This window comes from Amphiprion ocellaris, chromosome 2, assembly GCF_022539595.1.
Source record: "Amphiprion ocellaris isolate individual 3 ecotype Okinawa chromosome 2, ASM2253959v1, whole genome shotgun sequence".
In the NCBI taxonomy this organism is placed as follows: Eukaryota; Metazoa; Chordata; class Actinopteri; family Pomacentridae; genus Amphiprion; species Amphiprion ocellaris.
The window spans coordinates 21,385,025-21,406,849 of record NC_072767.1 but is presented as its reverse complement, the minus strand read 5'-3'; the positions used below and the strand labels follow the sequence as shown (position 1 = coordinate 21,406,849).

At 41.6% G+C, this 21,825-nt stretch overlaps 1 protein-coding gene across 2 annotated transcripts in view; it reads right to left on the bottom strand.

Moving 5' to 3' along the window:
- Nucleotides 1–1,511: 1,511 nt before the first annotated feature.
- Nucleotides 1,512–21,825, bottom strand: part of hmcn1 (hemicentin 1) — a 104,007-nt gene continuing 83,693 nt past the window's right edge. Inside the window, exons 86-107 of one of the 2 annotated variants that reach the window (XM_055019030.1) lie at nucleotides 21,492–21,573; nucleotides 21,098–21,367; nucleotides 20,748–20,918; nucleotides 20,467–20,637; nucleotides 20,003–20,173; nucleotides 19,702–19,872; nucleotides 19,396–19,566; nucleotides 18,914–19,084; nucleotides 18,679–18,825; nucleotides 18,443–18,580; nucleotides 18,217–18,338; nucleotides 17,361–17,598; nucleotides 8,752–8,814; nucleotides 8,496–8,615; nucleotides 8,265–8,399; nucleotides 8,060–8,173; nucleotides 7,843–7,968; nucleotides 6,058–6,186; nucleotides 4,571–4,939; nucleotides 4,289–4,408; nucleotides 3,432–3,558; nucleotides 1,512–2,757 (exon numbers count right to left, since the gene is read on the bottom strand). In XM_055019030.1, the coding sequence (XP_054875005.1) occupies nucleotides 2,391–2,757; nucleotides 3,432–3,558; nucleotides 4,289–4,408; nucleotides 4,571–4,939; nucleotides 6,058–6,186; nucleotides 7,843–7,968; nucleotides 8,060–8,173; nucleotides 8,265–8,399; nucleotides 8,496–8,615; nucleotides 8,752–8,814; nucleotides 17,361–17,598; nucleotides 18,217–18,338; nucleotides 18,443–18,580; nucleotides 18,679–18,825; nucleotides 18,914–19,084; nucleotides 19,396–19,566; nucleotides 19,702–19,872; nucleotides 20,003–20,173; nucleotides 20,467–20,637; nucleotides 20,748–20,918; nucleotides 21,098–21,367; nucleotides 21,492–21,573 (3,693 nt within the window). In that variant the 3' untranslated portion in view covers nucleotides 1,512–2,390. The remainder of the gene's footprint in view (nucleotides 2,758–3,431; nucleotides 3,559–4,288; nucleotides 4,409–4,570; nucleotides 4,940–6,057; nucleotides 6,187–7,842; nucleotides 7,969–8,059; nucleotides 8,174–8,264; nucleotides 8,400–8,495; nucleotides 8,616–8,751; nucleotides 8,815–17,360; nucleotides 17,599–18,216; nucleotides 18,339–18,442; nucleotides 18,581–18,678; nucleotides 18,826–18,913; nucleotides 19,085–19,395; nucleotides 19,567–19,701; nucleotides 19,873–20,002; nucleotides 20,174–20,466; nucleotides 20,638–20,747; nucleotides 20,919–21,097; nucleotides 21,368–21,491; nucleotides 21,574–21,825) is intronic. The other variant, XM_035945611.2, reaches the window with a different exon arrangement.

The following is a 21,825-nucleotide window of genomic DNA, read 5'->3' as shown; positions in this document are numbered from 1 at the left end:
ACCAGGGGTCACTAACTGGCGGACCGCGGTCCGGATCCGGACCCAGACGCCGTCTTATACGGACCGGACCTGTCATCAGTAAATTGTAACGGGATTTTAAATTTGACCGGTCGCTTCTGTTTTAGCGGCACAGCTTTCCCAGTGTTTACGGCATTAGTTAGCAGCTCAGGAAACACACAGACCAATTACGTACGAGTTCAGCCATCCCACGTGACGCTACTCAGCCAATGAAGTCTCTGCATTGCAGCTGCTAAACATCACCGTTCTGCATTCAGAAAAGAGTTGAGAGGTGAGGGACAGAGAAAAAAGGAGAATGAATAAAGCGACACCGAGAGGGAACTATCCCTGCACATCCTGACCATGTTTGGCTCAACATACAGCTGGAGGCACCTTTCTCAACTATGAACATAACAAACATGACAAAACTGAATATGGTTCCAGACTGACCAATGAGCTCCAAATGTGTTTGAGAACGACCCTGACACCATTCAGACCACAATTCAAAATACACAATTCAAAAAATACTGGCAGGGCAAACTGCAGCTCGGTTCTCCCATTAAGCAGCAGGGATATAAGGGGAGTAACAAGACAGGAAAAAAAATGTAAAAGTGTTCAATTGTTTACATTTTTTGAAATTTGGGTATTGTTAAAGATGTATATAAGCTGGTTTGGGTTGTTCGGTCATTATTTTTTCAAGTTCTGCACTTAATTTTAATATGTACAGTTATATCAAAAGTTATTTGTTAGTAAATGTCAAAATGTTTTTGAACCATACTGAATTTATTTGATTTGATGGTCAGTTATTGATTACATGCACACGCTGATAAAACTTCTAGGTTACATCATCATATATCGCACTAATTGAAGTTAGACTTTATGATGTTTCGGACCTTTGCTTTAATACATTTTCTCTGACTGGACCTCTTTGAATTTTAGTTGAATACCCCTGGTATATACAGTCTATGGTAGCAGCATAGACTGTACAGTACGTTATGTCTACACGGTGCATTCGAAAGCACTCGGACATCGGAGTTTCACTCGTTATTCGTCTTTCCTGGACTTTCGCTCTTTACGGCCGGCCACAACCTTTCATATACATATTTTTGAATTAGATTGTTCAGAACTGCGGTGGCAGCCGGGGTGGCAAGGCATCTTCTAGGGGTGGCAGTTGCCACCCTATGCCACCCCAGTGGATCCGCCCCTGGTCACCCCCCAAATGGGGTCTTATTGAGTAAAAGCTAAAGATTGTATTTAAGACCATCATAGCAGATGGAAGGTAAATCTTCTCTGATTTGCTATTCTTGCTCAGAGGACACATGTAATTAAATGTACGATTATGTCAGCAGCTTAGTAAATTTGTCTTAATTATCACACTTGCAAACTTTTTTTAAATTCCTAAATGAACTCTTTAAAAAATTGTTGTGTAATTAATAGAAGTTTGTGTCCCAGATGTGACCAGCTCAATGCGGATCAAGTTCAGTTTCATGCTGGAGTGCTGCAAACACACATAATTCTTGAGTTCAGTGTATTCATTTATTGCAGTTTTTATTACAAAATGGATACAGTAAGTACAAATACATTATGACAAAAACAACATTTATGTACAAGTCCAAAAAACTAAAATACATCTTGGCATCAGCTATCAGATGGAACATTATAGCTTTACACTGATGAAGTAATCAGAGCATCAACTGACAGGGTTTCTATCTTCCATCTTGTGTGTATGATGGGCCGCTACCTGGGGATGCACAATATGTGACGGGGAAGTTCACTTTTGCCAATATGAGCACCATATCTGAACAGTCACACCTCAACTTTATTATTTAATGCCACAAGGGCTAAACAAAGGTGGGAACTGCTCCTTTATTTATGTTCAAGCACTTCCCAATAAGTTAATGATAGGTAGATGTAAATAACAGACAAGGGAGGGTTTCTTAAAAAGGGTTGAAAACTACTTTCAGAGTAGTGGACGTTTTGGGTTTAAGGAGTCAGATCTAATTAGTCATATAAATAAATTTGAAGGGGAGGTGGGGAAATTAACACAACAAAACATCAAGCATTTGAAAAATTTCATCATGACAGACTGAAATGAGGCTTCCAGGGATTTAAGCCAAAAAAAAATAGCCACTTTTATCCAAGTTTCCTCCTGTTAACCTCCAGCAGCCTGTTTTAGATTCACTTTCACTCTACTTTCTTTGGTCTTCAGGGCTCCATGCACTACTGGCCTTGCTCACACACTCAATATAAGTCATTTTTTCAGTCTGTTTACCGATGTGGTCACTTGTCCAAAACCACACCCGCTCGCTGCACCATGTCCCTCTCTTAGTGGTGCTGCATGTGGAGGATGCAATCCATTGCCACACCTTTGCTTTACATCATTGAAAGTGCTCTCAGTAGGGGTAGGCAGAGACGGCGATGTACACAATGAAGGTGGTCTGGTACTCGATGCCTCCGTCTTCGCTGTAGGAGAGGGCTCGGACCTTCATGCGGTACGTGTGGGGCTCTCGTAGCGCCCGAGTGGTGAACAGCACTCCCTTCAGGTTCTCATCTCTCAGGGCAAAAGGCAACGTGACGTCCTCATCCACTACCAGGAAGGTGGTTCTGGGGTGCATCACCCCGTCTTGTGTGTAGGCCACCAGCCTGATGAGGTCCTGGTTGGCTGCGATGCCAAACGGAAGAGACAGCAGCTTGTATTCCAGAGCATAAGGACTCAGTGCACATTCCAGGTCATTTGGTGGGCAGTTCTTCAGGCAGAACCTACAACAAAGGGGATTTTAGTTGAATATAGTGTGGGGGAGCGAAGTAAAAATAATAGTTTTGTTGAAGTTAAACAAACCAAAAGCACACTTGACGTGCTTTTGACTTGATTAAAGGATGTATGGACTGCATCATGATAGCTAAATCATGCGGTGTTCAGGTTCAATACAACCAAAACACACCAACACATGCACTAAATGAACGCTACTTTCCATTCTGCAAAAAAACCCAAAACAAAATAGTGTGCATAAATCAATAAAACAATGGCCCTGTGTGGGATTTTTTTTCCTTCAATGAACTGATACGTTGAAGTTTGAAGGCCCCAGGTTATACCCTTATTTAACAAGTCTCACTTGCTCCAAGAATGTGTGTTTTAAGTGTCAGTTTAAAACACAGCACAGGTTGTTCATTCTACAATGCTTACAATATCCCTGGTGTAAGCCTTGTTGCAAACAGACAGTTGAATGTTGAAAGATTGTACCGTTTTATGCAGAATACGTAAAATATGTGTACAATTTTTCATATCATAGCTTCTCTAAAGTGAACCAAAATATAAATAGTCTTGTGAGAGGAAAATAATGACTTAGAATGAATGCATCTTTTAGTTTGTGGGCATGTTGTATCTCCTTAATGGGCTGACTAAGTGGTAGAAGTGTATTTCTGTGACGGTTTACCCTGTGGCTGGATCCCTCTGGTAGTTTGGTGGACAGGGTGTGTCAATACACTGGTAACTGCCTCTCATGTTGAAGCACATCCGGTTAGCTCCACACTGGATGTTCTGTTCCAGACACTCGTCTATGTCTGTAGATACAGAAAACAGCTCATCATACAGAGACTGTTACATGCTACAGGGTCAACAGGTCACGGTCTAGTATGTAGAATTTGCTCACTGCTCATGTCATGAATGAGTCAACAGAGTAACTTAAGAGAAAACTGAGGGCTGTACTACAAAGTAAGCTGAACATAGCCTGACTTTCTCTTTGTTAGCTGGTATGAAAAAATCAAAAACCCAGGATAATGGGTATCATGATAATGGTAGAAAACGGTCAGTATAAGTTAAACATTTGTTTTACCACACAATGCACTGCTAATATAGCTGATTATTTCTAACATGCACATTAGAGCTCTTAAACTTTGAACTTTATTCATTTAAACATTATATTGAAGAAGTGCACTGAAGACTGACACTGCCCCATGATGATATTTGGCCAAATCAAAGTGACATTCACATACTGATTGAATATCCTCTGTGATAAATATCCATAGAACAATCAGTTCTCTATGCGTTTCCAACACGACTGCTGAGAATCTGTATTGTTACACTGGATATGACTTGACTTTTTATGGCTGATTTCAGTTCCTGAAACTCTGAACAGAACCTCCTCCTGAGCAGGTTGGCTGTGCAGCATTAAGTTGCCATGGTGATCCCGCTGGGTAAAGGAGAGTTACCGCTGTGACACTGAAAATTGGCTTTGACATACCTGCTAACTCATTAAACTTTGTAGTACATCCTTCAGTGTGAGGTTCTCACCTTGACACGTTTTGCCGTTGGCCATGAGCCGGTACCCAGCAGGACACAGACACCTGTGGCTTCCTGGTGTGTTCATGCATTCATGCTGGCAGGTGTCTCTCACTTCACACTCGTTAATATCTGTCACAAAAACACCAAGAGCCAATGAATGATACAGAGAACATCAGAAAACACAAATGATGTATCAATTTCAGTCCATATTTACAGCAAATCTTTCAGCAGCAGAATCAGTTCAGCTTCATCCTCTCCCTCATCTCATCCCTGCCTGACCTCCATAGTTACCTAAGCAGCGGCCAGCTCTGGCCTCAAAGCCCTGCTGACAAGCCAGGAGGCCCTGTTGTGAGGAGTGTGTGCCAGTGTCTCTGCGGCTACGGCTCCTGTAGCGCCCCCTTGAGGCGGCTGCGTAGGAGTGGTAGCTGTGAGATGCCAGGTTGTGGTAGAGCCGCTGGTTGGCGCTGTGCTCAGGAGAGGACTGAGATGTACGGTAGCCGTATGAGTAACTTTCATAGCTGGGCAGCCGCTCCAGCCCAGCGCAGGACTTGCCATCCCCCAGCAGGTGGCGGCCCGGTGGGCAGGTGCACTTGAAGCTGCCAGGAGTGTTGATGCACTGGTGGGCACAAGGCTGTGGAAGCCGCTCACACTCATTTATGTCTGCCACCGGCACAAAGAAAGACCAGCACCAGGAAAAGATGGAAATGACAGAAAGGAAGGTTGGAGGGGGGATAGTGTGCAAAAATAATGCACAAGTGAAAAGAAAAGATATTTAGAGTGATGACAGGAACAAATAAGATGGAACAAATAGAGGAGAAAGATGAGGATGAGGGGGAAAAAGGGGATATGTCATTACCCCACTTCATAACAATACATTTTCATGTCCCTGAGACAGAAATGTATTGAAACTATTCACATATGTGTAATTTGAATGAGAGAATTGCTACCTCTCATATCAAAAAAAGACTGAATGACTGAATCTCTGTCACATTTTATCTGAAAAATGATATCAGATATGAAATATATCAGCTACAAAACCCAATTCATGATAGATGCGTACTATATACAGTATTTGATGAAAAGGCCTCGTCGTCCAGTGTTAATGTAACGGGGGGGACAGCGAATGCCATTACAAAGCAAAACCAGGAAATAGCCAGATCCAAACATAAAGATGTTGGAAACCATTTGGAAAGTCACAACTAGAAGAAGTTGAAAGGAAACAGAGAGACAGAGAGAGGTGTGAGGTGATGGTGCTGGTCTTTTTATGGTCAATGTGCCGAACGAGGAGCCTTTTATTTTCAGTTTCCCTTCCCTCCAAACCTTTTCTCTAACAGTTATCTAACAGTGGAGATGAGTTTTAAAGGATCTGAGACCATGCAGTGCAGCTGTGCAAAAACAAGAGACTGTTTGCATTTAACATAAAGAGTTAATCAGCAGTTTTTATGGCAGCATTTAGTAATGGAAGCAAGCAATGACGGGACATTCTGATATGATACAATGCAGATGGCAGCAGACGTTTAAGGTGTTTACATGGGGGTGAGTCGTTATCAACAAGAAAAAGATGTTGGTAGATGCAAGCAAGCTGAAGTGCCAGAGCAGAGCAGTGCAAAATCCTTAAAAGTTAATAATTGCTGTACATACTACACAGAATGACACCGTAGCAAACTGAGGTATGACCTAATTACTGCAAATGAGGCTCTTTGAATATCTGTATTTATGTTTTGCCCATTCCTGATGAGGTGCTGACAGTGAGAAGCTGACACAAGTGATGTACGTACCAACACAGGGCCGTCCTACTCCCTGAGATCTGAAGCCTCGTGGACAGGTACAGTGGTAGCTGCCTCTGGTATTCTCACAGATCTGGTTGTATCTGCACTGATGAGTACCGTCTCTGCACTCATCGATGTCTACGACAGATCACAAAGAGACATAATGACATCAACAATCGACTATGAATCCAGCCTTAGTAGCTCAGCATGTAAAAACTAAAATCTCCCAGTCTGTCTTACTTTCTAGTTGTTATTTTGCAGAGGCTATCCTGTTCAAAGGTCCCATATTGTGCCCCTTTCCAAATTAATGGTCTTTCAAAGTCTTTCAATTTCAAAAGCTAATTTTTTGGCTCTAAATACTGAAAAGGTGGTTTATTTCACCATGACTGTACAATCCCTGGTTTTAGTCATATTCTGAACAGGTTGTTTCAGTGTCTGTAGGATTTAATGCAGCTGCTGTTGTTAGGATTTATTATTTTTACTATTTCTATTAAACACACTGCTGGCTTAATACTGATATACACGTTGCATTATACGCAACATAAAAGAGTTGGGTTGATCTGTGAATGAATGAGAGGGTCTTGAACATTATCTCAGATGTTTAGAGGGGTTCAAGTTTAAACCGCGGATTCCCTCAACTATAGACCAATCAGATAGAAGCACATTCTCATACAAAACTCTGTGTAATGTTAAATTAGGCATCCTTCTTGGGGAAGTTGGCTACAGCAGCGCTCTTGTGTATTAATCACAGAGAACTGTGGTTTTCTAAACCAAGAAAGTCCATGTATGTGCTTTCAATTCTTCAATTCATATTAAATATTAATGTATAAGTGAGACTCAGGATTCCTCATTATAGATAGTAAGCGAATGCGCTCACGCTGTCCACGCCCCCTTCAGGAAGAAGACACTGCATGTGTGATTGACTGAGTTCATGGCAGCTGACACAGATAAAATTGTGTGTGTGAGAATAGGCCTTTCTATTGCTTCTAGCAATAAAGTGAAATTATTCTAGCGATAATTTCACATGGAAATATTGCCAAATTCTGTTGTTTAGAAATCATGTGTATAATGAGTTTGTCAGACAACATTGCAGCAGCTTAGAAGTGGCTCTAAAGTGACTGCTGGTTAACATGTGGACTTAATGGGCTGTTTCAGTCAATATTTTACAGTCATTACTGTTGTCTGACAACAGAGACAGAAAATATGTAAATGAGAACGACAGTATTGCTCCGCCAAGGAACGTGGCGGAGTTTTGTGATGGTTGACGTTGGTTTGTCTGTCTGTCTGTCTGTGTGTTAGCAACAGTGCTAAAAAACGGAATAACGGATTTGGATGAAATTTTCAGGGGAAGTCAGACATGACACAAGGAGATTAGATTTTGGCTGTGATGCGGCTTATAGTCTGGATTCACGGATGTGTTAAAGATTTTTGTATCATTGTGAGATAACAGCATAGCATCACTGTAACTATGACTACAAGTGAACACTACGTCAGCTGCCTGCTGATGATCACATGTTTGCGATCCTACTACAAATCGAATGCTGCGCGCCACATATTTTTTGAAGATTTCATCCGTTGAAAATCATACAACAGCTGAGCAGCCTTGGCAGAGTACTGCGCTCTCTGAGGGCTTTTCTTGTTGGGAATTCAGCTGAATTAAAATACAGTAAATATACGGCAGAACTAAATGTCTTCATAGCTTTTACCTTACATCTCCAAGTTTAAAATTAACACATAACACAATAATGGACATGGATTTTTACTATATCGCCTTTAAAGTTGCTGGACACTCACCTACACATGTTCCATTCCCACCTTTGGTCATTCCATTGGGACACAGGTCGATACAGGTGTAACCACCCCGTGTGTTTTTACACTGCTGATCTGAACGACAAACCCTCTGTCTGCACTCATTTATGTCTGAGGTGAACAGAGAGAAAAGAGAATAAATCCAGAATAACAACAGATTGTTGGGGCTTGTTTGCAAGAAAATAAAATAGAGCTGTCTCACCTATACAGCGTCTGTTCCTGAGTTGAAAGCCTGGCTCACAGGCACAGCGGTAGCTACCAATGGTATTCAAACAGTGTTGATTACATGGATTGGACTCCTGACATTCATTCACATCTGAGAAACAAAGAACATGTTCCACATTATTTTAAAAATACTTGTTAAAACAAATCAGTAACAAAACACTTACTGTCACCTGTAGATGTACCTGTGCAGCTGAGACCATCGGCTGTTCTCCTGAAGCCACGGCCACAGCGCATGACACATCTGTAAGAGCCGATTGTGTTCTCGCAGTCTTGTCCATGATGGCACACATTCCCACCCAGTGAGCACTCATCAATGTCTGAGAGAGAGGAGAGCAGTGGATTAAGTGAGTATTTGTGTGATCATAAATCTTAGGTTTAATCTAAAGTACAGCATGTGGCTGTGCGTTTTTTACCCTGACAGGTCCTGCCGTCAGCTGAGATGGTGAGGCCTCGAGGACAGGAGCAGTAGTAGGTACCCATGGCGTTGTGGCAGGCATGAGAACAGGGGTTCCCAACCTCACATTCATTCTCATCTGCAGCACATAAATGATACGCAAACAAAAAACAAAGTGGAAATAATAAACAGACATATTTTAAAGTAACATTATCTGAATTGTTATGAATATTGACTGAAGAAGGAAGAGAATAATGTGTTGAGATCAGCATTACCTGCACAGTAAGGACCTGCAGACACCAAAGTGAAGCCTTGAGGACACTGGTTACTGCGATCACCTGGAATTGAGAACACATGATGCTTGAATTTAAATTATGTTTGACACACGTACACTTCAAATAAAAGTTATTATGTAAAGAAGACAGATGCAAGAAGTGAAAAATACCAGAATTAACATTTTTTCACAATATACACTGATCAGGCATAACATTGTGACCACTGACAGGTGAAGTGGATAACAATGATTATCTCTTCATCATGGCACCTGTTAGTGGGTTGGATATGTTAGGCAGCAAGTGAACATTTTGTCCTCAAAGTTGATGTTAGAAGCAGGAAAAATGAACAAGCATAAGGATTTGAGCCAGTTTGACAAGGACTAAACTGTGATGGCTAGATGACTGGGTCAGAGCATCTCCAAAACTGCAGCTCTTGTGGGGTGTTCCTGGTCTGCAGTGGTCTGTATCTATAAAAAATGGTTCAAGGAAGGAACAGTGGCGAACCGGCAACAGGGTCATGGCTCATTGGTGCACGTGGGGAGTGAAGGCTGGTCCATGTGGTCCAATCCAACAGACGAGACACTGTTGCTCAGATTGCTAGAAGGGTGCATTGCAGTTTGTTGCGTATGGGGCTGCATAGCTGTAGACCAGTCAGGGTGTCCATGCTGACCCATGTGAACCACAGAAAGCACCAACAATGAACACGTGAGCATCAGAACTGGACCATGGAGCAATGGAAGAAGGTGACCTGGTCTGATGAATCACGGGTGCATGTGAGTCGTTTACCTGGGAAACAAACAGCACCAGGATGCACTATAGGAAGAATGCAAGCCGGCGAAGGCAGTGTGACGCTTTGGGCAATGTTCTGCTGGGGAACCTTGGGTCCTGCCATCCATGTGGATGTTACTTTGACACGTACCACCAACCTCATTGTTGCAGACCATACACACCCTTTCATGGAAATGGTATTCCCTGATGGCTGTGGCCTCTTTCTGCAGGATAATGTGCCGTGCCACAAAGCAAAAATGGTTAAGGAAAGGTTTGAGGCCAAGTCAACTCTATTTCGTCGACTTGGCCTCCACATTCCCCAGATATCAATCCAATCCAGCAGCTGTGGGATATTCTGGACAAACAAGTCCGATCCATGAAGGCCCCACCTCGCAACTTCCACGACTTAAAGGATATGCTGCTAACTTCTTGGTGCCAGATGCCACAGCACATCTTCAGGGCTCCAGTGGAGTCCTCGACAGCTCTGGGCTGTTTTAGCAGCAAAAGGTGGACCAACACAATATTAGGCAGGTGGTCAAAATGTTATGCTTGATGGTTGTATATTATCATATATTACATAACTGAAATATGAATGTAATGGAGTAGAAAGTACAATATCCCTCTGAAATCCTGTGAAGTAGAAGTATATAGAAGCATAAAATGGAAATATTCAGTACTTAAGTAAAAGTGCTGAGTTCTCAATACTATTTACATACAAACGATTGCCTGCTATCGTCACTAGGTGGCACCTTTGTTTTATGGTTGGCAGTTTAGAGTGGGGGATATTCCCTCCAGACAACATATTTTAGTATTAAAAACAGGTATAAACAGTCTGTTGAAGTTCTATTTTATTTTTTGTACTTCTTTTTCTTTGTATCTTTCTATTCTATAAGTTATACAAGAAATGCATGTCAATTTATACTTCAGTAAAAGTACAAAAAGAATTTACATCAAACTATACTTAAAGTTATTATGCAGAATGGCATATTTAAGAATAATGTAGTTGTATGTGTATAACTATTTATGCATTATTGTGTTCAGAACTTTGAAGTTGGAGTCAGTAAAGATACTTTAATTACTTTATATAATTTTTTTCCTGGGTCGCTTTATAATTTCTCTCTGGGGCTTAAAAATGTTTTAACCTCATCTGTAGTATGATACCGTAATTTATTTGTTGATTATATACACACTGAAACAAAAGTACTCATCGACTTCTGCTTTCTTCTTGTCAGCAGGTTCCATACAATTGTACTTTGTTAGCTAAAATTTAAAAACGTTAAGGTCAACTAAATTAACCAGTTTGTATTATATTGATATAATATTTTTGAATTAATACAACAAACTTACTTCTGATGTTTGTGTGAATTTAGTACAGGAGCCACGGCATGAAAAACACTGGTATGATTCAATGAAACTCCGTGTTGACAGTGAACATTCTGAATGCGTGTAACATCTATTCTGTCTGACAACACAAGTAAAAGTACAGTTAATTTGTGAAACAAGTAGTCATCAAAATAACTACAAATAGAAAATACCTAATTAGTGTACATAAGTATATACAGAACAAATGATCTGAGTTGCAATGAATTAAAAAACAGATTGAAAAACTACCAGCATATTCCCTCATTAGATAATTTGTCACCAGGACAAGATTTCCACTCTGTATCTCTCAGCTGTGATCACGAAATATTACATTAATATTTTACACTAGTCACTACACCAGTTAATAAAAAAAAAAAAAAAAGGACAGATTTCACCCCTTGTGTCACTCTAAAGCAAAAACCTTGTTTTGTTCAGCATGTTTTTTTTCTGTAACCAGCTTTTCTGTAACCCAATATCAAGAGGTATATCATACATTCAGTAGCAAAACTGCACCGGTTACATGTTTTTTATAACTTTAAATGGTGCATGTTGGGTAATGTTTCAAGGGTCATATCACCATGTAGATTAGGTGGTTGTTCAAAATTAATCAGAACATATGGTAGGTCTCTTTTTGTTGCCTATGTTTTGATACCAGGTTCATCTTCTAGCCATTTCTGGGTTTTTTTTGGTAATATAATTATCTAATATAAAGCTGATATTTTGACTGAAAAATGTAAGATCTGAAAAATGTTCACAGGTTAACAGTAAAGAGTTATTTTGGAAGAGAACAGGGAAAATCTAGTCAACGTGGCAAGCACTGGACATAATGACTTTGTTGTCGCCTTAATGTATTTTTTTTTGTTTTTGTTTGTGCAGTTCCATAAAAGATTTACAACAAAATGAAAAAGAAATCTCCAATGCTTTTGGCTAGTTTTTCATGGGCAGGTTCTGTAAATGGTTTGAAAGTACACAAGTATTACAACAGTGTGCAGGTATTTTCCCACAGCCCTTTGCTATTTAGATATACTGTATAAATGTTTATAACTATTTTTAAAAATTAACAAAATGACACCATTTACAGAATAGTCAGAAACTGTTTTGAACTTTGCAACAGTCCCTGAACAAATCATATGTGGTTTGCAGTTCCATCAGGAAAATTAGGCCAAATCTAAGTTTAAAATGGTGATATTTCAGTAAAACCATTTTATTCTACTTGTCTCATCTCAAAAGTGGACAGATAAACCAATTGCACCAGATCTTATAAAAAATGTAAAAACTTCTGCGCTCCTTGCTGCAACTGAGGACTATGAATGACTCAGCTATGACGAATGGTCACATGCGAACATTGTGCTGAACTGAAAAAGAAAATAGAATGGAAGATCAGAAAGATGATGTTAAAAGATCCAAGTTCTTGCTTCACACGCGCACACACACACACACACACACACACACACACACACACACACACACACACACACACACACACACACACACACACACACACACACACACACACACACACACACAGAGAGAGGAATCCTTGTAATTATTACTCAGACTAGTTTCTCTGTGATAAAGCGTTGAGGAATCAGGTTTGAAATGACTGTAGATTTCTGCATCATTTACACACACACATAGACATTAGATCCCACAACTTGAATGTAAACAAATACAAGAAAATGCATTCAGTTTTCATTGCAATGGTTTTAAAGTTGTGGTCAAAAAGAGTGCAGGACACCTGCAAGCTACAATATGTGCACCTTGAATGAAGGAAACAGTGATATTGTTGGAACGACAACAAGCTCTATTCTACCACATCAATCCTGATCAGCAATAAAACAACCTTCCAAGCTTTAAATGTGTTAATATCAAAAGCAACAGTGTTTGTACAACAACAATCAATAACCAGAATGTGGTACAAACAAACACATGCAGCATGGGGGGGGGGGGGCAAATTTAGAGTATCCAATTAGCCAAAGGTTTGTGTTTTTGTGCTCTCCCTCTTTTTTTTTTTTTTTTTTTAAGGTTCATTAAAGTCTACACGTTCCTTATGTTTCTCCAATGAGGTAGTAGACAAGGATGGCACTGGACTTGGGTCATTAATATGTAAATATAAATATATATACACAAAACATATACATATACATATATATATATATATATATATATATATATATATATATATATATATATATATATATATATATGTGGATAGATAGATAGATAGACAGACAGAGAGATGATAGATAGATGATAGATAGATAGATAGATAGATAGATAGATAGATAGATAGATAGATAGATAGATAGATAGATAGATAGATAGATAGATAGATAGATAGATAGATAGATAGATAGATAGATAGATAGATAGATATAGGGGTGAGGAATAGAAGGGTGAGGAGTGGGGGTGATAGAAAAAGTTGGTGAAGGTAGATAGAGTAGAGGTTAGGGTGGAGGGAGGAATGAGGGTGGGGGTGTGAAGAAAGCTAGCTGGTAGCTGATACACTAGTAGATGTAAGTGTGGAAGGCCCTCATAATCCTCCTAATAATACGTCTGAACCAGCCGATGTTGTCTGGGTTGGTTTCATGTGGAATATCGATACAGACTTCTCCAGCAGACTGGCATGGAGCCGGACTTTGGTCGTTTAGGTCTACGCAATGTTGCCATGACGAAGCAGACTGAAAAGGAGCCAGACTTTGGTCAATGACGTCTCCGTGCTCTTCCCATGATGTAGCACATAGGGATGGATCAGGACTTCGGTCATTAATGTCAGTGCGTTCTTCCCATGACGCTGCAGACTCCCAGGAAGCTGGACTTTGGTGGTTAATGCCCATGCGTTCTTCCCACGATGCAGCCGACTGCCAGGAAGCTGGCTTTTGGTGGTTGAAGTCCATGCGTTCTTCCCACGATGCAGCCGACTGCCAGGAAGCTGGATTTTGGTGGTTATTGTCCACGCGTTCTTCCCACGATGCAGCCGACTGCCAGGAAGCTGGATTTTGGTGGTTATTGTCCACGCGTTCTTCCCATGATGCAGCAGACAGAGGCAGAACCGGACTTCGGGCACTGAAGTCTGTTGAGTTCTGATGGAGGCTGGGAGCAAAGAAGCGATGCTCCAGAACCTCTTGAGCTGTGATCCTTCTGCCTGCATCAAGGGACAGCATGCTTTTAATCAAGCTGACAAAGATCTTTTGATCCTCTTCGTATCCCAGATCTTGCACCATATACTTCTCAATGTCATTAAGAGAATTGAGTTTCATGCCTCTCGTCTCTGACGCACAAAATCCATGCTGATACTCTGCTGGAGTCTTGAATCTCCAGCGTGATGTGCCGAACTCCTGGCTGAAGAAAAACTCAGGAGTGTAACATCCACGGTCAAGGACGTCATCACATGGTTGGCCTTGCATTTCGAAGATGAATCTGAGGACATCATACTCCGTTTTTCCAGGGTAGAGTTGGCACCCAGTGGCCAACTCCACCATCAGTAGTCCCAGAGCCCATATATCAACTGACTCATTGAATGGTACTCCAAGTAGCATTTCTGGTGCACTATAATGGAGGGTGCCCATCCAGTCACCTTGGTTTACCGCTGACACGAGACGTGCCACACCAAAGTCAATAAGTTTGACCTTCAGTGGCTGCTCATGGCGGTTTACAACCATAACATTGGGCGGTTTTAAATCGGCATGTATAATGCCGCTAGAGTGTAGGTGAGACAGTGCTGTGGCCATTTGGTGCAGTATAGGCCTCAGCTCTCTAGTGGTTAGACCTCTGGGGTTTTTCTCTTGCAGGTAATCCTGAAGGCTGAGATCAAGGAGTTCAAAGCTTAGGCATATGGTCTCCTTGTCAAAGAAAAATCCATTGCACTGTACGATGTTGCACGTGTCTGGGTTCAAACGGCGCAGCCGTTTCAGGATGGCTATTTCATCCATCGCCACTTCCAGAACACCTTCTTCGCTTTTGTTAACTTTGACCGCTTCTATCTTGGTGGTTTCCGTATTACGGCACTTGGCTACAATGCCAAAGCTCCCCTCTCCGAGGATATCCTCCACCACATGGCAGTTGCCAAGTCTGCTTCCCTTCTTAATTTTGAGTTCTTTCGCCATGCTGCTAGGTTCTGTTGCTAAGAGTGTCGTCTCAAGTGTCTTCTTTTCTAAAGAGTGTCTTCAGGAAATGGTCAACCTTGTTTCTGGTCGTATTGCTTGAAATCTTCCCAATTTATACCCTTTTTGAGACTAGTGATTCCATCATCAGTGATGTCACAACATTTGCGCTTTGATTGGTTGTGACGTCATGTTCCACGATTTTGCCATGTGGTTGCTAGGCAACCAGTGGAATAATCTACCCAACAAGCTGCCAAAGGCCAAAACGTTTCAGCTAAAATATGAGACTTTCATCCAAAAGGCTTCAAACATGTAAAAGAATGTAAAAGCATAATAATGAAATAATAATTAGTTTCATGACTCGGATAAGCAGCCAGTTGTGAATGTGGTGGTTTTACTTCAGTAACCAATAATGGTGTTTGTCCCGCCTCAGACTGTGTCGATCTTAGCGTCGGTTGACGGTCAGAGAAGCAGAGTTGAGACTCCATCAGTGAAATGTTGTAGAGTTTGTGATGGTGGAGCTGCAGAGGACCTGGACTCCTGCTGTTTTCCGCCTGAGTCTAGAGAGACTTGACGCTGTTTTCTCCGCTAATAGGTGACACTTGGCACTGGTGAGTTAACTTCTAGCATAAGGCAGCTAGCCGTTATGCTAAACTGTGGTATTGTTAACCGAATTGACAATGTTAGCCAAACAGCTAACGGGTAATCTACGTTCACTCGTGCTAATTGTGTTAGCTGTCTAACAGACTGTTCTAAGTTGACAACAATAGGAGACCTACATGTTCTGTATACTAGAGTGTTTGTCAAATTGTTATATATTCTGTGAACCTGCTAGCTATGTTGGTAAAAATTGCCCATGAGCTAATATCAGTGCCTTAAATAAGCTGCTGCCTTAAGTATTAGCTCCATGAAACTGATGGATTTGATGTTCATTTGTCATGGATGAGACAGCTTTTAGTGAAATTTTATTGAAGTAGTTGGACAGCTGTATTACAATGGAACAGTAAACTAATTTCATGACAGCTTTACTCTGTGGTCAGTAATGTTCATAGGTTCACTTAAAGCATAAATCTAATTTAAATGAGACCCTCACAGATCAGGTTTTTGAGTTGGAGCCTGTTTGACTTGGAATACAGAAACCAGAGATATACAGAGAAACACAGGAGTTTTCTTCAGGCCTTCCAGAGTGTCATAGAAGATTTGAGAGTTTTCTGCTAAATAGTCAGCAAGCCACAGACCAGACGGACCTTAAACCTACACCAGAAGTGTGGTTGAATCTAATTTTACTCTCACACACAGTTCTGTGAGCAGGATTTACACATGCCTACCTGCTTACAGATCAGACCAAGTGGTCTGGACCCGAGAACAGTGAAAATCAGAAGACCTATTTATGTTTTTTGCTTAATATATCCTTTGGTGCTTATTGGGTTGCTAACCTGTCAAACCTGTCAATACCGCGTGTTACTTTGACGATAAGCTTTGTGGCATGTCTAGCATTATTGTTGTCCATCTTCTTGACTGTCCAGCTGAAGCTGTGGTTAGACAAGGCAGAGGAGAGGTATCCTCAGGACGTAGTGAAGGCTGAGCTGAAGTACCTTTACAGGACACACACGGCGGATGTCATGGAGTTATCCAGGGCTCTGATCAGGACAGGACGCCTGGACCTAGTGAGGAGGTTGCTGCAAACAGTGGTGCCAAAACAGACGGCTAAGAAGAGACCAGTGACTAGATCTGTCTCATATACCTGAAGCAATAGACAGATAATAGATAGACAGTGTCACAACCCGGCTCAAGGCTAGACATTGGAGGCGAGTTGTAACTAAAAATAAGTTTATTTTACAGAACTATATGGGAAAGTACCCAAAGTAAAAGCAAACAAGGTGGAAGCCAGAGAAGAGAGAGCTGGACTGGCTGACTGTTGCCACCCTACATATGTGAGCTGAATGTCCACCACAGCTTGATACCCCCTGCCACATCAGACAGACAGTGACTCATGAACTTTCTGACACCATTTCACATTTTTAAATGAACAACTGGCTCTCCTGCAGGGACCATTTAAATAACTGTTACTCAAATGAATAGTGTCACCACTATTATAAGGATTTTTGAAAGTTTCTGACATTAATGGTCCTGTTGCTGCTTCAGTAAAAGCCAAACACTACCTCTCTCTGAGTGGATGCTCTACCACTGATCACCAGCAGATGAAGGAATATCAAAGTTAGGTGTTGTCTTGTTGTCAAAAGTTCTGTTTTTGGTGCAAAAATGATTTTATCAAACCTTTAAGAATTGCAATGTATGTTTGTGCAAAGGAAATTTAAAATGGTTGAAAACAAAAAAACAATTTGAAGTCTCTTAATATACAGTATTTCTACTCACCTTTAGTGATACTAGCTTGGATGCTGTACTCCAACACCTCGTCCAGTGGGTGATAATGAGCACTGATGGCTGTGGCCTGCAGCATTTCTACCAGATACGGCATCTTCCCTTTGGACAGGTCATAGGAGATTGTGTGGTTCCAGGAGTAGGGCACACTTTCCTTGTCGATGCTGAACATTCGGGTGGATAGAGCGTACAGCTGCCCGGGGCCCGTCTGGATGTAATCCTCTGTGTAGTCCTGAGAGAGCCCAGTGAGGGAGAAAAACATTACTTTGTGGCTAATTACAGTAATTATCCTTACCTTTGTTGCTGACATTTTCCAAAACACAGTTAAAAATTTAGAATGTGTCACTATCTGTCAGACAGCCAACTGGAAAGTTCAGATATGAAAGATTTGGCTGAAAAACCTTACATGGGCACAGAAGATTGCATTTTTTTTTGCAAGTAAAAGTGTTCACTGTCATTGATTACTAATCTGTTGCATAGTTAAAGCGTCTGCGAATGGATTTCCATACTGTACTAGAAAACCCCAAACCGTCTGCATTGTAGGAAAAACACACTGCAGGGCATGAAAATGAAAAATCATGGCAAGCAGAACAGTAAACAGGCAAGTAAATATTACTTAAATTACAAGAAAAGAGAAATTATTTCTTTAAGATTTATGTTGTTGTAGTAACTGTGTCTAAACACTGATATTTAAACAAAGAATTTTCTTGAAATTTGCTGTTTTTAGTTGTGGTCATAGTGTTGCTGGCAGCAACAGTATGTGGAATCACAGCTGAAAAAGCCAGTGCAGTTTTAGTAAATCAAAAACATTAAACAGTGATAAATGATTTACAGTCTTTTATCCATGTACCTTGATGCTGATGTCAGCTTGTGAAGGCAGCTGTAAGATGTGTCCGTTGACTACAATGTCCAACAACAACGCTCCATCAGAGTCCAGGCCCCTGGCAATGTGGGTCATCCTCAGGATCTCACCTGGCAACGTCCAATCACATCATATTTCTTAGTCAACCTATTAATCTAACAGGCGTTTGTGTAAAGTTTTCATTATTTCATAAGCAACCCACAGACATTGGTACCTGTAGCAAACTCCACCTGCGTCTCTCGCCTGAAGACGCCTCCTGTTAGCGTGTAGCCGTTGACAGCCTCCCCTATTTCCTGTGCAGTGGTCCAGTAGATGGGGTTCAGGATGGAGATGAGCTTCCTCATTGCAGGCCCTTGAATTTAAAGGCCTTAAAGTTAGTTACACTAAGAAAGTTCAAGAGGACAACTTACTTTTTAATGCAGTGTGGTATGAAACCATTGGAAGACTGACCTAATGTCCTCGGTACATTAGAAATTGTGGCTTTGATGATTTTGCTGCCAGACTTGCTATCTGTGATGGTGGCATTAAGGCTGGCGATGCCAAACTCAACATCATTGATGTTCCCTATAATGTTTCCTCGAGCCTTCTGGGGCCCACCTGACAACAAAAGAAGGTATTTAAGTGTAAATGCCGCAAGTGTATAAAGGACCACACACACTTACAGCACTTTTATGACATGCTTTACCTGGGCAGGCCTGCGTGTTACACCTGGACAGCTGGGTGGAGTCTCCTGGACACGGCCGGCCACCGTTACTGGGAGATGGACTATTGCAGAGCCGAACACGTGTCCTCTCACCGCTTCCACAGGAAGCAGAACATTCTCCCCAAGGCTGCCATGAAGCCCAGTTACCATCAACTGCAATGATGCACCCCGTAAACACATAGTAAGTAAGTTGTACAAGCAGTCATACAGTATACATACCATCACGCAAATGGTCAACAAGCAATTTAGTCTTTTTGGGATACCTTCAAAACTATGAACACACAGTTTATAATTATGAGTAATTAAAAACACATTCTACATGTTTCCAAATAAAACAAAAACAGGCATATTCCATTGACAAGTATCATTTACAGACACTTCATTTTTCATTTGAAGAGCATTTTAAGCATTTGTTTGAGCATGTATGACATCTGACCCTGACACTCATAAACATGCCGACTCACCGGGGCAGTTGACTGTGCTGCATCTCTGTATCTGTGTATCAGCACCTGCACAAGCTCTCCCACCATTAGCAGGTCTGGGGTTGTCACAGGTCCTGTAGCGCCTCATCTGACCTCCATTACATGTCTTGCTGCAGCTGCCCCAGCTGCTCCATGGACCCCAGTTACCATTGACTGAGATAAAGTGGTAAAAAAAAAAAAGGTTAGAAGAAAAGAAATGGATATAAAGACACAGGATAAGATATGCAGGATATTTGTGATATAAAAGTAGCAAGACTGAATAAAAGATAAATAATAAAAATAACTCACTGGGGCAGGGGTCGCTGTTACAGAAGTCAATATGCACATCGTTGCCCTCACACTGCCTGCCACCGTGCTGAGGTGTGGGGCTAGCACAGAGGCGTGTCCTCTGTCTGGTCCCACCTCCACAGGAAACACTGCAGGCTCCCCAGCTCACCCAGGACGACCACTTTCCATCCACTGGAGAGCAGAAGATATGAATCAGAAGGTTCAGTCATCTAATATCTGTTCAAAATCTGCTTTTAGCCATGACTCTTACATCCACTTGGTGAAAAGGAAAATGTTTCTCAAAGCATAATAATGCCCTTACCAGGACATGGCCTCTCCTTGCACACTTGTGTTTGTGTGTCTGTGCCCTCACACTGCGGCCCATCAAATGCTGGAGGGGGGTTGTTGCACAGCCGGATCCTGGACTGCATACCCTTACCACAGGTCTCACTGCATGGGCTCCATGGTAGCCAAGACCCCCAGTTACCTGCCACTGTTGGAGTAAAAACAAAGTTTAATGCACATGGTACATGTTAACTGCAGGGTAAATCTTTTAACAGCAGTTGCAAAAACACAACAGTGACCCATATGCAAATACAAAATTGAGAGAATTCTTTTTTTTCCGCTTAGTCAAACACAGTTTGATTTTTTTTCAAAAATACCATTTGTATACAGCAGCAGCAGTCTATATGGGGCAACCATTGGAAATTAGATCGTTGACAGTCTGCAATTTTTAGGTATGTACTACATTTATAGAAAATGTGTTTTATATAGTGTTCTTTTCACCTGGACATGGTCTGACACTGCACATGATGACCTCCACTGCCTTTCCCTCACATGGCCTGCCTCCATGCTGGGCTGGAGGATTACTGCAGGTTCGGACTCTGGTTCTGTTGCCCTGACCACAGGTACGTGAACACTCCTCCCAGAGAGACCACTCTGACCAGTTACCATCCACTGCACAGGGACAAAGGTACAGATGTTACCACATGTTCCATTTGCACACAAGCATTATTGACAAGTATTAAGAGATCAAGAGGAATCCTCTGTCTGAAAAACACTCTCACCTGGACAGGGTTTCCCTTGACAACGGCGTGTCTCTAAGTCTGATCCTGCACAGTGTCGGCCTCCATTGGCAGGTAGAGGATTGTTGCACTGCCTCAGCCTATTCTGAGCACCAGCACCACAGGACACACTGCAAGGAGCCCACTCTGCCCACTCTGAGTATCCTCCATGGACTGTAAAACAAGGTAATGAACTTTGTTATCAGGCAGGCGGTACATCTGGACATGTATTTGTTTTCTCTGTTTTTTAGATATAAAGACTTTGAAGGTCACATAAAGTCTTTAACGTGTCACTGATTTTACCAACTGAAAAACATGGCACAATTAAAAAAAGTGCACAATGTCCAGCTCACCTCGTACAGTAAGAGTGACCCTGACCAGCACTGATCCAAGCAAGTTTCTGGCCACACATTCATATTCAGCTGTGTCCCCTTTCTGGGCACTGCTGATCCTGAGGGAACCATTGGACAAGGTGGAGAAGCGGTCGTTGCCCAGTCGGGGGCGTCCCTGCCGGGACCACTCTATCATCGGGCTAGGCTCACCTTCTGCCTGACAGTTGAGCACAGATGTGGTTCCAGCATCCACGACTGTCTCCACCGGCTCCACAATGATGGAGGGTGCACCTGGAAAAACAGTGTACTTCTGTTAGATCTAACCCTCACATTTAAAAAATGTTCGCTACACATTTGCTTTCCACAGAAAATGCTAGAATTAATGCCAAAGCGAGTGAAGCAAATAAACACTTACTCTGCAAGGTGAGAGTGACACTTCTTTCCACCACCCCAGCATCATTTGTTGCCACACACATGTAGTTGCCCCCATCTTCACTCTGTCATACACATCATAATTGCAAAATAAAAACCCCATCTTTGTTGTTTGTTGAAAACAAACAACAAAGAAAAAGCTTTGTGTTTTGACATGCAGCTTATCTCTCTAAAAATACAGGTTATCTATAAAAAAAATCACCAAAATTACACCATTTATCCCGGGCAGAAACTAAAAACAGAAAGAACTGTCGAGCTTTTAACTTTCAGAAGAAAATTAAGCCTAACATCAAAATCACTCTTTGCACCCGATTCTG